The sequence below is a fragment of the Chiloscyllium plagiosum genome, chromosome 28 (assembly GCF_004010195.1).
Source record: "Chiloscyllium plagiosum isolate BGI_BamShark_2017 chromosome 28, ASM401019v2, whole genome shotgun sequence".
Classification (NCBI taxonomy): Eukaryota; Metazoa; Chordata; class Chondrichthyes; order Orectolobiformes; family Hemiscylliidae; genus Chiloscyllium; species Chiloscyllium plagiosum.
Window position 1 is genome coordinate 22,655,397 of NC_057737.1, and position 16,224 is coordinate 22,671,620.

The 16,224-nt window shown below is 41.9% G+C and overlaps 1 protein-coding gene across 9 annotated transcripts in view; it reads left to right on the forward strand.

Annotated features, from left to right (window-relative positions):
* LOC122564034 (WSC domain-containing protein 1-like) overlaps positions 1-16,224 on the forward strand; it is a 152,579-nt gene that overhangs the window by 88,391 nt on the left and 47,964 nt on the right. For all 9 annotated transcript variants that reach the window (XM_043718493.1, XM_043718497.1, XM_043718490.1 and 6 more), the window contains one exon: positions 12,122-12,236. In XM_043718493.1, coding sequence (XP_043574428.1) covers positions 12,122-12,236 — 115 coding nt within the window. The remainder of the gene's footprint in view (positions 1-12,121; positions 12,237-16,224) is intronic.

Consider the following 16,224-nt stretch of genomic DNA (forward strand, 5'->3'; position numbering starts at 1 on the left):
CCCCCACTGACCTATTGTACTCTATGCTACTCTATCCCCACCCCCACCCTCCTCTAGCTTATCTCTCCACGCTTCAGGCTCTCTGCCTTTATTTCTGATGAAGGGCGTTTGCCCGAAACGTCGATTTTGCCTGTCCTCGGATGCTGCCTGAATTGCTGTGCTCTTCCAACACCACTGATCCAGAATCTGGTTTCCAGCATCTGCAGTCATTGTTTTTATCTGTTTTAGCTGGTGCCTTGTATAGATTAGAGTGATGCTGGAAAAGCACAGCAGGTCAGGCAGCATCCGAGGAGCAGGAAAATCGATGTTTCGGGCAATCGCCCTTCAACAGGAATTCCTGATGAAGGGCTTTTGCCCGAAACGTCGATTTCCCTGCTCTTCGGATGCTGCCTGACCTGCTGTGCTTTTCCAGCATCACTCTAATCTAGACTCTGGTTTCCAGCAACTGCAGTCCTTGTTTTTACCTGGTGCCTTGAATAGTTTTAGCAAGACTTCCCTACTTTTAGTCTCCATTCCCTTTGAAATAAATGCCTACCGTCCTTCTGCCTTCCCCATTACCCGCTGAACTTGGAGGCTAGATTTTTATGATTCATGCAGAAAGACTCCTAAACTCCTCTGTGCTGTAACTTTCTGTAATCTTTCCCATTCAGTTTTTCTATTCTTTTTATCAAAGTGCACAACCTCACATTTTCCCACTTTTTATATTCCATATGCTGAGTTTTTGCCCACTTGCTTAACCTTTCTAGATTGTTACTGGTTCTTGTTACCTGTCACAATCAGATCTATATTAGGAGCATGAAGCTTCTAGCTTCAACTGTCACTCAGGTTTTGTCTTGCACTTGTCAGGACATTTGCAAGAATACCAAAGTCACGGGAAATGACAGGAACTAGAAGGGTAAGTTTTCAAGTAAAAAACCCTGTATGTTCTAATCTGCTGTACCTTTCCACATCCAACTCCTTATGACATTAGATGGAGCTTAATGCAGTCTTCAGCATTAACTCTTTAAACAGTGCAAATGCATGTTCACTGCCACTGGAATTGTTACAGCAACGACTGGATGTTGGATAACCTCAAGGTGGGGAGGCCTTTCTACTCAGGCACCTCGTGCCTTCCAGAGGACTCAGCTCCAGTAGAAAATGACTGCCTACATCCCCTGGCTGCTGGGACTGAAGAACTGCCAGCAACAGGTGTTGGAGATGACACACCCTGCCTCATAGAGATGGAAGACTAACTTTAACACAAGTAATTGTCCAATGAGCATAATCCAGTCATGTCTTTTTGGGTGGGATTGGGAGATCACAGCTATCATTTCCAGCTCTGGCTTGTAAAATCCATATTTCCTATGACAAAATTTGAGCACTGACATAATGAGATCCATTTGAAGACTAGATGGTGTGTATGGACATCACTAGAGTCCCAAAACCAGGCTTAACGTGTATTGCCAAACCTGGGAATGTCCTGTGGTGTTAATGTATGAACTTGAAGTTGTGAGCTGTATGCGGTACAAATTTTTTCAGATTCACTGGGAGAATCATCAGACAAACACGACAGTCATTCACAAAATCAGTGAAACTCAGAGTAAACTTTGATGCATTGGACACCGTGCTGAATAGCTGAAGAAAATTTTCTCCATCGGGCTGTTGTTTTCTCTGATGTTTTCCTTAAAGTTTAGCAGCATTGACATTAATGACTGAGAGGAGCTCGTTACTAATCATTCAAAATGGCGACAAGCGTGTTCATGTTGTGGGTCAAAGCACCTTAATAATGAGGCACAACAATGGTAGAGAAGGATTCTGCAACCTGGGTCCACTTACCTACCTTGTCGGATAGCCTGCCCTTTCTACCCAAAGATGCACAGGTTGAGAACAAGGCTATTCCGCCATATGGCTGAAACCCCATGGTTCTGAGTAAATGTCATCCTCAAATTCTGTAAATCCAGGGTTGGCCAAAGATGTGCCGTAACTTTGCTGTTTGAAGAGTTGGCTGAGGGGCACTGAAATTGATCTTTCCCAAGCTGCATTATTTGTGCATCAACATGACCAGAGTGGATGGGTGACCAGACATCAAAGGACCTGGAGCAGGCCAGGTGGTGTAATCCTGGAACATCAACGGTGTGGACTCTTTCAAGAACAAAGCAGTAATCTGCAAAAAACACACTGGATGGTGCCAATAAGATCTGTGAAATCTGCCCCAATCTTTCTTTTCAACCAATTTCTTTCCTTTCCTTCTCTGCCACTGTTTTGTCTCAATATTAAGGTGCTGACTCACCATGTGATGCAGCCTGATGAACATGTTTGCCACCATTTTGGCTGATTGGTGGCTTATGGATGTGACAGCGATTTTCTGTGTGGAAACTCAGGCCTTGTTAACCAAGCCAGTTTTATGGGGATGCTGAGCTGAAGCTAACACAAACCCCTGCAAAGTTCTGCAACCATCGCTCTCATGGACCTCAAACCCGAGTCTGCTTCGATACTGATTTTCTGCCAGAATTGTCCTTTCAACAATTGAATGAGTATGATCTACAGTCCAGGCTCGCTAACTGAGAGAAGAGAAGAGAATCTGATTCTGATTGCTAGTGCCTGGTATCAGTTATATTCTGCAGGAATTTCCCACTCTCAGCGTGCCACACATAATGAGTAAGATGACATATGGGGCTAACATATTGTTGTGGACCAGACCAGACTCCCTCAAAAACTATTACGAAGATGGTTTTGACCCTACGTTTTTCATATTTTAAAGGAACGTGCCTGGTGTAGCATTCTAGAAGCAATTCAATTGGTCAAACTATCTGATTTGAAGCAAAACCCGTTTTATTCATACACTAGAGTTAAAATCCAACAAAGGAAAGAGGAAATTGGAATGATATATTGGAAAACTTAACAGAATAATAGATTATTCAACTGGTAAACAGTAACTGTTCCAAAATGGTAACATCCCTTAAATACCCCCTTGGCAAAATGCAAATTCAGAAAAACAGCTTACCTCCCATGCAACTCCAGCAACAGAAAAATACCAAAAGAAGATTCTGAGAGAGTGTGGAGAAAGTGAGGACTGCAGATGCTGGAGATCGAGAGTGTAGTGCTGGAAAAGCACAGCAGATCGGGCACATCTGAGGAGCAGGAGAGTCGACGTTTCGGGCATAAGCCCTCCATCAAGAATCACTGAGAGTGTGTAGTAGGGAGGCGAGTATAGTAGCTTCCAAACTCAGCAACTACTGCTGCTATTGAAAAACTAAAAAAAACTAAAACTCCTGGTTCTGTGAGAGCTTGATCATACCCATTCAGCCTGCTTCTATTATTCTTGCTTTTAAAAAAGACTTCCCAAACCGTTTAATAGCTCTGTGTAGGCAGCTTTCCACCTCTACTTAAAACCTCTCTTCAAAAAAAAGCACAACAAAAATCTCTTAAAGCCATAGTATTGTCACAATATGATGGGGACTGTTTGCTGGGAGAAAAATATTCAATAAATTTTGCGAAGATGAGGGCCAGAAGGAACTCGAAGCTGTTTCATGTTTATTTATCATGAGCAATCTAAAGAAGGAAGGGTTAAAACAAAACAGACATACATAATCTTTCTTCAGGAGGCTGCTTCCTCTTACATTCACAGTCTGCTAAAATCTGGCATGCAGTTTGTATGCATGACCATTAGAGTTGGCATTTGCATCCATGGCTATCTTCTCTCTCTTCCTTGTAGCTCCTCATGACTTTGATTCAAAGGTGTTTTTTTCCATCCTTTACCAGACCTTCAATGCCAGGACCTTTGCAGCAGAACCCAAAAAACAAATGCCAGGAACAGGTGATCATATCTTTTAAAAAATAATAATAATTTGCTTGTGTGTTCCACAGATATTGTGGATGATGTCTACCCCATTTAAAATTTGGCAGGCTTTCTGTAGATGGCTCTGTATTCTCCAGTGATGACTGTACTGAGGACTCTGGGAAACACAATCCTGACATGAGAGCCAGAATCACTGCCCAAGGACCTTCAGGGTCATGGAATTTAAAAATAAATTTTAATTCTCCATATCAGTTCAGCTTGCAAATGCGAATTGGTGAAAGAAATCATATTTGACTCAGATACCTGAAACATCTCTTACCATATATTAGCAGTGGAGTCTCTAACCTTTCAGAAATTGGCTCAAGCTACTGTAATATGTGGACAGAATTTGAAAATGAACCAAAAACATACAGCTTTTTAAAGATAATTTCAATATTTGAGCAGAGGGGTGGATTCAGAGGCTGAGGCATCTTTAAGAACATTGTTATTTTGGAAAATGATGGCAGCATTTAGATCTGACAGCATCTGAGGAGCAGGAGAATCGACGTTTTGAGCATAATCCCTTCATCAGGAATCCTGATGAAATTCCTGATGAAAGGCTTATGCACAAAACATCGATTCTCCGGCTCCTTGGATGCTGCCTGACCTGCTGTGCTTTCCTAGCAACACACTCTCGATTCTGATCTCCAGCATCTGCCGTCCTCACTTTTTCCTAGCATTTGGATCTGCACAATTTACTGATTCTGCCGATTCTCATTCAACAACATGCTGTCTTGAGCTGTCTTAAGTGCGAAAGCAAGAACTGCTTGCAATTTCCAACTGGAAATCCCACTCTGTGCTGTAGTAAATCAATGTGTTGTATTCTTTAACATGCTGACTTGGGGGATGAGGTGGGGAGTGGATAGTAGCAGTCGTGGGGGACAAAATGAACTGTTGGGTATGCCAAATGCAACAGATCATGATTTCTACTTTTGGTTTTCAAAATCAATGCATGTTCCCACCTTTAAAAATAACTCATGAAGTTTAGTCCTAAGGCAAGTGCTTTCATTTTTGGACCAATGAAAAGACAAATTTTATTTTTGGGACTGTGAAGTAAAAAATGGGAAAACATGCTGTTTTAAAACTGGAACAAGGAACTCATTGTGAGTTGTGCGTACAATGTTGCCTTACTCAAGTAGTGGGAGAGGATGCTGGACACCTCGAGTGTGAGACACCTCGAGTGTGAGAGAGTGGGGTGTGTGTGTGTGTAGGTTTAGGAGGGGTTAGTATAGTAGCAACAACTTGATTGGTCTTTGAGCAAATGGCTCCAGACTTGTATGTGGACAATACAGGAGAAACATCTCACCTACAAAAAGCAAACACCTGTATCTCTCTCTCTCTCTCTCTCTCTCTCCCTCGCTTTCTCACTCTCGCTCTCTCCTTCCTGTGTGGAGAATTAACAGAAAATCTCCTGGTAGCTGTTTTAACTGACTATTTTCTAATAAAATGGCTCAGTCCCTCATTAAGAAGTGAAAACAGTAACCACCTTCAGAAACGCAAAGAATGAATCTGCTACCAGTGAATGGATAATTGAGAATTGATATATCCACAATCTCATGTTCTCTTCAAAGAGTCAAAAGGAATTGAACAGAACTGAAGGAAAACGACTCATTGATGCCTGTAATTGGATTTCCCTGACCCTAGGAGCCGTTAACTGAACTGTGACAAACTTTGTCTTAATTTTAGTATTTTTATTATTATATATGACTTATGTCATTAATGCAGGCACAGTGGTAGGGTGACTTATAAAACTTTTCCCTGTATTTTTCATGTAAAAGTACACATGATGATAAATTTCTGTTTTGTTCTGTGATCCGGATTGGTGCCAGAACTGTGCCTCGCTTTTTTTTTGTTCCTTTTTCACATGTACTGTTTGTCTTGTCTCTTTGTTAAAATTCCCATATGGATACAAACACACACAACAGGATCGAGTTTAAATTATGGAGTTACAAGTTAGCAATTCAAGTTTTTTGCATGCCAATGGTTAAAAACTGTTTGATTACAATAAATAGTAATTTCCTTGTTAATGATTAAAAAAAACTCGTGTGCTTTTTTTTAACCTGAATTAGGCAGTTGGGTAGAATTGGGAAATTTAGTGGTTTAATCAAATTCTCACATTTGTGACGACACTGGGAATAAGCAGGGCTTGAGTTTGAATGTATTACCCCAGGGAGGCGTGACAGCAACAACAGCCACACGTTACCTTTAACAAAGGAAAACCATGTCCTGGTATTTTGCAGCAGTGGACTAATAAGGGATGGAGTCTCCATTACTGCATCATGCTGTGACAGCTGTATCTCATTGTCTGCAAGTAGTCATTAATTATAAGCAGTGAATATAACTACTGCCACTGTCTGGACATTGTATGGCTTTTCATGTCCTTTTTTCATATTACTACTTACATTTTAGACGCCATGATATTATCCATTAATTAATTGAGTTATTGGTTATGAACACGTTCATTCATTTCCAAAAATCATGTGTCAGGTTGCATTCTATAATTGAAACAGTGCCTCAGAGTGTTAACCACTGCACTCAACAGCTAGAATGGTAGACGTATTCATTGGTGATAGATTTACTGAACTAATTGACATTCACTGCAGCAAATTAAAAGCTTCTTGATTGCTTTTTAATTATCTTTAATAAGCCTTTAACTCATACTAATTTGCTAAATGGTATAACAATTTGTCATTTTGCCCTGTTGACATTTAAAATGCATCGTACAAATTAGGTTCACATGAAAGGTGCACTTCAAGAGAGCAACTGCACAGCATTAACCTCCTTTGGAGGGGAAGCCACTTTTCTGCCCACAAATTAACATTGCCTGTGCCTTTGTAATCATAATCTGAGGGAAGACACAGCAGGGAAGAAACTGAGCTTTTGTCGTAGCTGATTTGTTTTGTAAATTCAGAGTTGCTCTTCAAGTAATAAAGCAAGAGTCAAAAGGAAAATGTGTTTCATTGTAATATTTATTGACCATGAAAATAATATTCAAAATATGACTGAGTGTTAAGCTCACTGTTTATGCTGAAACACTAATACAATTATTGTCCATAATTTCTCACTTAAGAGGCATATGTATTTGAAGTGTAATCATTATGTGCAGTTTAATCTTTGATTAAGAGAAAGGGGGTCATTCATCACCCAAAATGAATAGAAAGTCTTTCAGGGATGGTGTGAGATAAATTGCCAAGCAAAGTGAAAGAACATAGGACATATTCAAAACAGGTCATCCCAAGACAAGCCCTGCATCTAAGCATAATTCTAATAACGCTGAGTACTTGCACATTAATGAAACTCCTTCTTAGTGGAGGAGGGAGTAGAGAATAGAATCAAAATGAAACTGAACACAGTTCAGACATTTTAAAGTTGATGACTGCTTTGATGATTGTTTTATTTATTGTCCTCTTTACTGGGTGTTGTGTTGTACAATATTAGTGGTAAATATTTGAAACATTTCTATGACATGATTTTGACAACTGCTGTAGTAAAGCATCAATATATCCCATTTCAGTGAAGATCAGGAGGGTTCACTCCAATGTCCTGACTAATGTTTATTCCTCAAACTAAATCAATTGACTGATTAAACTGACATTGCTGTTTGTTGGAGATTGCTGTACATATCTTGACTGTTACCTACATTACAATACTGCTAAGCTGCTCATTGACTGAAAGAATATTCCAAGATAGCGAAAGGCATTACACAAATGTGAGCTATTTTTAAGCCATTTAGTTTTAGCGTATTTGTTCCCCAGATGAAACTACAATAATTTTAAAACATTTTGAATATATAGGAAAGCATCTGTTTGCCGGTTAGCACTTGGAATCATAAAGTATGTACACATGAGCCTGTGTCTCATGATGTGTTATTGCTCTGGTAGTTTTCTGCTGCATTGCCACTTGTACTGACTTTCAAAATGTGATCATATTCAGGACTTACTTATACACCTTTCAGTTGAGGAATGCAAAGGGCTGGATTTCACATGGTGGCTTATTCCATGCCAAAATGTCAGTTGTCAGTTCATCCACCTGAAAGCCAGCTACCCCACAACGATATTAAGCTGTGTATAGCCTTAACTACTCTGAGTGAGGTCTCCACTCTCATCGTTGTGGGGTTGGCTCATCAGATTGGCCAGCAGCTTTGTAGTTTCAGTATGGCCAGGACTGAGCTATGGCAACAGCTCGGGCTCCAGCCAGAGTCCACATGGTTTGAGAAAGCCTGGAGTTAAAGGTAGGTTTAGGATTCTGGTTTGTGTGTGTGTGGTATGTGAGATAAAAGCTATGATGTTGGAGGGTATACTCCAATGGATACAGGTTCCCTCAAAGGAAGTGCCTCCCTCTCTTGCCCAGCAGTACCTAGCTCAGTGAAAGCTGATGGACTCCTCACATTGCCTCCACCTTTCCCTACAGCAAAGGTCAGATGAGGTCCTTAAGTGATCATTAACTAGACACATAAGGACCGTAATAAGCTTAAGTTGCAGTTGGAATGCCTGATGCCTTGCCAACTCTCCAGTCACAGGTGAGGTGCCAGAAGATTGGAGATTGGCTAACGATGTGCCACTGTTTAAGAAAGGTGGCAAGGACAAGCCAAGGAACTATAGACCAGTGATCCTGACATTGGTGGTGGGCAGGTTGTTGGAGACAATCCTGAGGGACAGGATGTACATGTATTTGGAAAGGCAAGGACTGATTAGGGATAGTCAACTTGGCTTTGTGCATGGGAAATCATGTCTCACAAACTTGATTGAGTTTTTTGAAGAAGTAACAAAGAGGGTTGATGAGGACAGTGTGGTAGATGTAATCTATATGGACTTCAGTAAGGCGTTCGACAAGGTTCCCCATGGAAGACTGATTAGCAAGGTTAGATCTCATGGAATACAGGGAGAACTGGCCATTTGGATACAAAACTGGCTAAAAAAAAAGAAGACAGACGGTGGTGGTGGAGGGTTGTTTTTCAGACTGGGGGCTGATGACCAATGGAGTGCCACAAGGATCAGTGCTGGGTCCTCTACTTTTTGTCATTTATATGAATGATTTGGGTGTGAGCATAAGAGGTACAGTTAGTAAGTTTGCAGATGACACCAAAATTGGAAGTATAGTGGACAGACAAGAAGGTTACCTCAGATTACAATGGGATCTTGATCAGATGGGCCAGTGGGCTGAGGAGTGGCAGATAGAGTTTAATTCAGATAAGTATGAGATACTGCATTTTGGGAAAGCAAATCTTAGCAGGACTTATACAATTAATGGTAAGGTCCAAGGGAGTATTGCTGAACAAAGAGACCTTGGAGTGCAGGTTCATAACTCCTAGAAGGTGGAATCGCAGGTAGATAGGATAGTGAAGAAGGCGTTTGGTATGCTTTCCTTTATTGGTCAGAGTATTGAGTACAGGAGTTGGGAGGTCATGTTGCAACTGTAAAGGACATTGGTTAGGCCACTTGGGAATATTGCGTGCAATTCTGGTCTCCTTCCTATCGGAAAGATGTTGTGAAACTTGAAAGGGTTCAGAAAAGATTTACAAGGATGTTGCCAGGGTTGGATGATTTGAGCTATAGGGAGAGGAGTGAACAGGCTGGGGCTGTTTTCCCTGGAGCGTCGGAGACTGAGAGGTGACCTTCTAGGGGTTTACAAAATCATGAGGGGCATGGATAGAATAAATAGACAAAGTCTTTTCCTTGGAGTGGGCGAGTCCAGAAATAGAGGGCAAAGGTTTAGGGTGCGAGGGGAAAGATAAAGAAGAGACCTAAGGGCCAACTTTTTCATTCAGAGGGTGGTACATATATGGAATGAGCTGCCAGAGGAAGTGATGGAGGCTGGTACAGTTGCAACATTTAAAAGGCATCTAGATGGGTTTATGAATAAGAAGGGTTTGGAGGAATATGGGCTGGGTGCTGGCAGGTGGGACTAGATTGGGTTGGGATATCTGGTCGGCATGGATGAGTTGGACTGAAGGGTCTGTTTCCATGCTGTACATTTCTATGACTCTATGACTCTAACTCATCTTCATGTGCTGGACCTTGGTGGTGGTGTTGGGGAGGTTTGCGAGGAGACACGTAAAGGGAAGATCACACTGTTATTTTCAACGTCTCCTGCCTTCAAATACTACTTTTGGATGGAAAAGTTAAGTGGCAGAAAATCTAGCCCTCTATCTGTATGTTCAGTTTCATTTTTAGATATCCATTGTTCTGTGTCTTTGAAGATATTTCTTACAAAGTATGTGCCAGTTTCATAAGAAGGGCTTATGCCCGAAACGTCGATTCTCCTGCTCCTTGGATGCTGCCTGACCTGCTGCTCTTTTCCAGCAACACATTTTTCAGCTCTGATCTCCAGCATCTGCAGTCCTCACTTTCTCCTAGTCTCACAAAGGAAGATATGAATTACATCATCAGTCTTCTGTAAATCCAGATTATTGTGAAGAAGTAGCAATATCATCATAAAATTACTTATTAGGATTTGGCTGATTTAGCTCCATGCAATTAAATTGAAAATGTAATTAAAATGACTACTGCTCTTCAAATTAAGTTTTATAAAAAGCCCAGGAACATTCCAAATCTCTTTCATATTAAATAGTTATGGAAGTCAGTCAAAATGAAACAATGTGGATGTGCTTATTATAAGTAATTTATTGGCGAATCAGTTTTAGATTCAGAAACCTAAAGCCATCAGCTTGATTCCATTATACCCAACATTGATGAGGGAATATTTCACGCGTGGAAATATGCTGGAAGTAACAGTTAGGCTAACAATGCTTCCCATTATTAACAGGTTAATCAACCAGTTCCAACAACCACGTTTGCCCAGTTAAACACAAAAATCAGGAAGTTTCTGTCCAGCTTTTTCTAAAGCTTTATAAAAGCAGCACCTTGCCATCCGACTCATCCCCCAAAGGCAATGAATGCTGTGAAATTGCTGTACGGATAGATACAGATTAAACACACACAAATCTGCACCAGCATATCACCCTTTTAATGGTGTGGTTGGCTTTTTGCCAAAAAAAATCTCCGTGCTGGAAATTAATCTTTGAAAACGTGGAATCTCATTCTTTCAACAAAAACATGAAATCAGAGCAGGAGGAAGCTTGTTGAGCTGGCACTGCCATTTGAAAAGACATCACTGATCTAAGTATGGCCTTATCTGTACTTTCCTGTCAACACCTATACAGTTTTCTCACATCAGCCAAGAACCATCTAACCTGGCCTTTAAAAATATTCAATGACCCTGCACCCCCCCATCACACCACACTGTTTTCAGAGGAACAGAATTCGACTCACAGCCCACTGAGAGTGTTGATTGGGAGAGCTTTTAATTTTAAACTGTTTCCTTCATTCTATGATGTGGGAGTGCTGGTGTTGGACTTGGGGGTGGATGAAGTTAAAAATCACACATCACTAGGTTATAGTCGAACAGGTTTATTTGGAAGCACTAGTTTTCAGAGCGCCGCTCCTTCATCAGGTAGCCAGTGAAGAAGAATCATAGGACTATCAATTCTGTGTCCTATGATCTTACCCCACTAGCTACCTGACTCAGGAGCAGCACTCCGAAAGCTAGTGCTTCCAAATAAACCTGTTGGGCAATAACCTGGTACTGTGTAATTTTTAACTTTGTCCTTCATTCTAGTTTCTCTCATGAGGAGGGAAAAACATCAGCTCAGATTCCACCTGTCACTTCCAATCAAGATTTTATACATTTTGATAAGATTTCGAATGTTATTTATTGCTGGAGCTTTTAAAGTGTAAAAGTAAAGGTGTTTCACTCTTCATTATGCCTTTTGATCCTGCTGTTTATTTTGCTTTGATTAAATATTTTATTAAATATTTGCTTTAATATTCTAATAAATATTCTAATTGCTGACAGTGATTCTTATCCCTTCCTGAAAATTTTTTCAGTCTGATTGGTTAAGGAGCTGAGTAAGACCTAGATTTCCTGCAGAGGGCGCTAGCTGTGGCTGTAACCAAGTGTAAGTGCACTGAAACCAATTAATTGCACTGGGGAAACAAAATCCAACTCATTGACAGTGAAAGGCCATATTGCATGTTCATCAGCTCTAATAACTTCTACATTCACCAAAATTAAACAGTACTTTGAATAAGGCAATTGCGAGCATTGAAAAGAAATGCTCGGTTGACTCTGTGAAATCGGACTGAAAACCCAAACAGTTGGGTGGAGTTCAGTTTCAGCATTACATTTCAATTGTACGTTATGTACTGTTGCTGAAAATCAATCATCCGAAACATTGTCAAGCAGTGATAAAATGTCGTGTGTAATGTGATGCAGGACCAATGATGGCTGTGTTGTGTTTTTCAGCCACTCACATAGGATGCTTCAGAGATGAATCAAAGGAGAAAGCTCTGAAAGGAGCAGTGTTTTATGACTTTCGAAAAATGACTGTTTCACAATGTCAAGACAGTTGCGCAGAAAGGTAAGGGAAAGTCTCACTGCCCGTCATATCTGGGCTGTATATCTGTTTTATAGCCTCTTTTGGCGTGTCCATATATCTTCCTTATTCTGGTCCCTTTGTGATTAAGTTTTGGACCCTGCTGAAATGATGTTAGATTAGTTAGTGAGCCATATTTTCTGAAATGGTTTTTAGATCCCTCTTCTTTCAAAATTTCAGTGATGAGTACTCTTCCAACAAGAGATAAGAATTTCATGTCACAGCTGTCTGATTGGGAGTTAAGCACTTAGAGACACATTGTAACAAAGTGATTCATAGAACACAGAACAGTACAGCACAGAACAGGCCCTCTGGCCCACGATGTTGTGCCAAGGTTTAATCCTAATGTAAAATATAATAACTTAACCTACGCACCCCTCAACTCACTGCTCTCCATGTGCATGTCCAGCAGTCGCTTAAATGTCCCCAATGACTCTGCTTCCACCACCACAGCTGGCAACGCATTCCATGCATTCACAACTCTCTGTGTAAAGAACCTACCTCTGACGTCTCCTTTTATACCTTCCTCCTAATATCGTCAAACTATGACTTCTCGTTCCAGTCAATCCTGCCCTGGGGAAAAGTCTCTGGCTATTGACTGTATCCATTCCTCTCATTATTTTGTACACCTCGATCAGGTCTCCTCTCTTCCTCCTTCTCTCCAGAGAGAAAAGTCTGAGCTTATTCAACCTTTCTTCATAAGGCAAGCCCTCCAGTCCAGGCAGCGTCCTGGTAAACCTTCTTTGCACCCTCTCCAAAGCGTCTGTATCTTTCCTATAGTAGGGTGACCAGAATTGGACACAATATTCAAAGTGTGGTCTCACCAGGGACTTGTAGAGCTGCAGCAAAACCTCACTGCTCTTAAACTCGACCCCCCTGTTAATGCAAGCCAAAACACCATATGCTTTCTTAACAATCCTATCCACTTGGGTGGCAGCTTTGAAGATCTGTTAACTTGCACATCCAGATCCCTCTGTTCCTCCACACTGCCAAGAATCCTGTCTTTAGCCCTATATTTAGCATTCTAGTTCGACCTTCCAAAATGCATCACTTCGCATTTATCCAGGTTGAACTCCATCTGCCATTTCTCAGCCCAGCTCTGCATCCTGTCTATGTTGCGCAGCAGCCTGCAGTAGCCCTCTATACTATCAACGACACTTCCAACCTTTGTGTCATCTGCAAATTTACGAACCCACCCTTCAACCTCCTCGTCCAAGTCACTTATAAAAACTACAAAGAGCAGAGGCCCAAGAACAGAGCCCTGCGGGACCCCACTCAACACTGTCCTCCAGGCAGAATACTTTCCATCTACAGCCACTCTCTGTCTTCTGTCAGCCAGCCAATTCTGAATCCAAATAGCCAAATCTCGCTGTATCCCATACTTCCTGACTTTATGAATGAGCCTACCATGGGGAACCCTATCAAATGCCTTGCTGAAGTCCATATACACCACATCCACTGCTCGACCGTCGTCGACCTGTCTTGACACCTTCTCAGAGAACTCAATAAGATTTGTGAGGCATGACCTGCCCCTCACAAAGCCATGCTGACTGCCTTTAATCACACTATGCTTTGCCAAATACTCATAAATCCTTTCCCTCAGAATTCTTTCCAAAACTTTGCTCATAAATCCTTTCCCTCAGAATTCTTTCCAAAACTTTGCTGATCACAGATGTAAGACTGACTGGTCTGTAAATTTCCAGGGATTTCCCTATTACCCTTCTTGAAAAGAGGAACAACATTTGCCTCCTTCCAATCCTTCGGTACGACTCCTGTGGAGAGTGAGGAGGCAAATATTCTCGCCAGCGGCTTAGCAACCTCCTTTCTCATTTCCCATGTCTGCTATGTCCTTTCTGTGGAAAAATTGCTCCCCGTCTGTACTTCCCAACTCCTGTCTGATAGCGTCATAATTTCCTTTTCCCCAATTAAATATCTTCCCTCAGTAACTGCACCTTTTACTCTCCAAGGCTATGTTAAATGTGATAAAAACAATGACTACAGATGAAGGAAAGCAGATTCTGGATTAGTGGTGCTGGAAGAGCACAGCAGTTCAGGCAGCATCCAAGGAGCTTCGAAATCGACGTTTCGGGCAAAAGCCCTTCATCCTGCTGTGCTATGCTAAATGTGAGGCAGTTGTGATCACTTTGACCAAAGTGCTCTCCCACCGCGAGATCTGACACCTGTCCTGGCTCGTTGCCGAGCACCAAATCCAAAATGGCCTCTCCCCTCGTCGGTCTGTCTACATACTGAGTAAGGAAACCCTCCTGAACACACCTGACAAAAACGGCTCCATCCAAACCATCTGCATTGAGGAAGTTCCAGTGGATATTGGGAAAGTTGAAATCACCCATAACAACAACCCTGCTACTTTTGCATTTTTCCAGAATCTGCTCACCTATGAGATCTTCAATCTCTGTACTGCTATTGGGTGGTCTGTAGAAATCCCCCTTGCTGTTCCTAACTTCCACCCATACTGACTCAGTAGACAAACCTTCCTGAACAACCTTAGTTTCTGTAGCTGTGATGCACTCTCTGATTGGCAATGCTACACCCCCTCCTCTTTTTCCACCCTTCCTGTTCTTTTTAAACGTTCTAAACCCTGGAACATCAAGCAACCATTCCTGCCCCTGTGAAACCCACATCTCCATTATAGCCACAACATCGTAGCCCCAAGTACTGATCCATGCTCTAATTTCGTCACTCTTAGTTTGGACACTCCTTGCATTAAAGCAGACACACTTTAACCGATCCCTTTCTTTTATCGCATGAGAAACCTTCCTGATAGATTCAATACATCCTGTCACCGTCCCGTCTGCAACTGACCCCCTCTCAGACATGTTGCTCTGATTCCCGCCCCCCTGCCAAACTAGTTTAAACCCTCCCGAATTTGGTGGATTTTTCATATTGGGCTGAGTGATTAGAAAATGTATTTGATGGAATGGCATAGAAATGTAGGAGCAAGGGCAGACCTTAGAGTTGGCCTCTCCAGCACTGTTTTGAAAAAAAAACAGAAGCTTAAACATACATACCAACAGGTTCAAGAATGTCTTCTCCCCCACTGATATTAACTTCTAAATGGACCACTCAAATCTCAAATGTAATGTTGATCTTGCTTTTGGTGCACCTTCCTTGGAGCAATAGCTTTGTATTCCTCACCCTGTGATCTGCCTGTACTGCACGCAAAACAAAACTTTTCACTGTACCTAGGTACATGTGACAATAATACATCAAATCCAAAATCCATCATTTGGTAAGATCTTGATGTGTCTGAATGTAGGCTCAACTCCACTCTCCTGTTTCTTCATCCCCACTGTCCCAAAAAATCGCCTCGCTCAATCAAAAACCTGTCAACCTTGACAATTTAACGGTAGCCTCTACTGCCTCCTGTGGGAGGGAATTCCAATATTCACGAGCCTTTGAGGGATGCCTTATTTTGAAACTGAGCCCCAAAGTTAGACTCCCACACGAATGGAAGCTCCTCCAAGTATCCACCCTGTTCAGCCTCCCCACAGAATCTAAATGAGATGAAAAGGCTGAACATGTCTTTCACCTTGAATGGTGTCAACTTCAGCAGGGTCAGTGAGGGAGCTGAAAACCTAGCGCAGGGTTTTCTCTATAAGCGCCTGAACCCTGTTGTCAGGCCCAAGAGAGGCCAGGAGCCTAGATTATGTGGGGAACAGTCTCTTATTTGTGATTCTCCACAAACTTGTACATTAATGACCAGGCTAGTTACAAGTGACAGACAGGCTTTCAAAAGTGGAAGACCAAGAGGAGGCAGCAGTGAGCCATGGCAGATAAGTGAGGGCATGGGCATTCCTAAGATAGAGGTGTCTGGTCTTTTTATAGTTAATTTTACAGTACCAGTGTGGGAAGCCCCTCTGTGTGGTGGGGGTGTATTGGGTGGGATGGGGGGTGTGGTGCTCAGTCTGTTGCCTAGCCTAGTCTGACAACAATGATGCACCCACCACCCCTC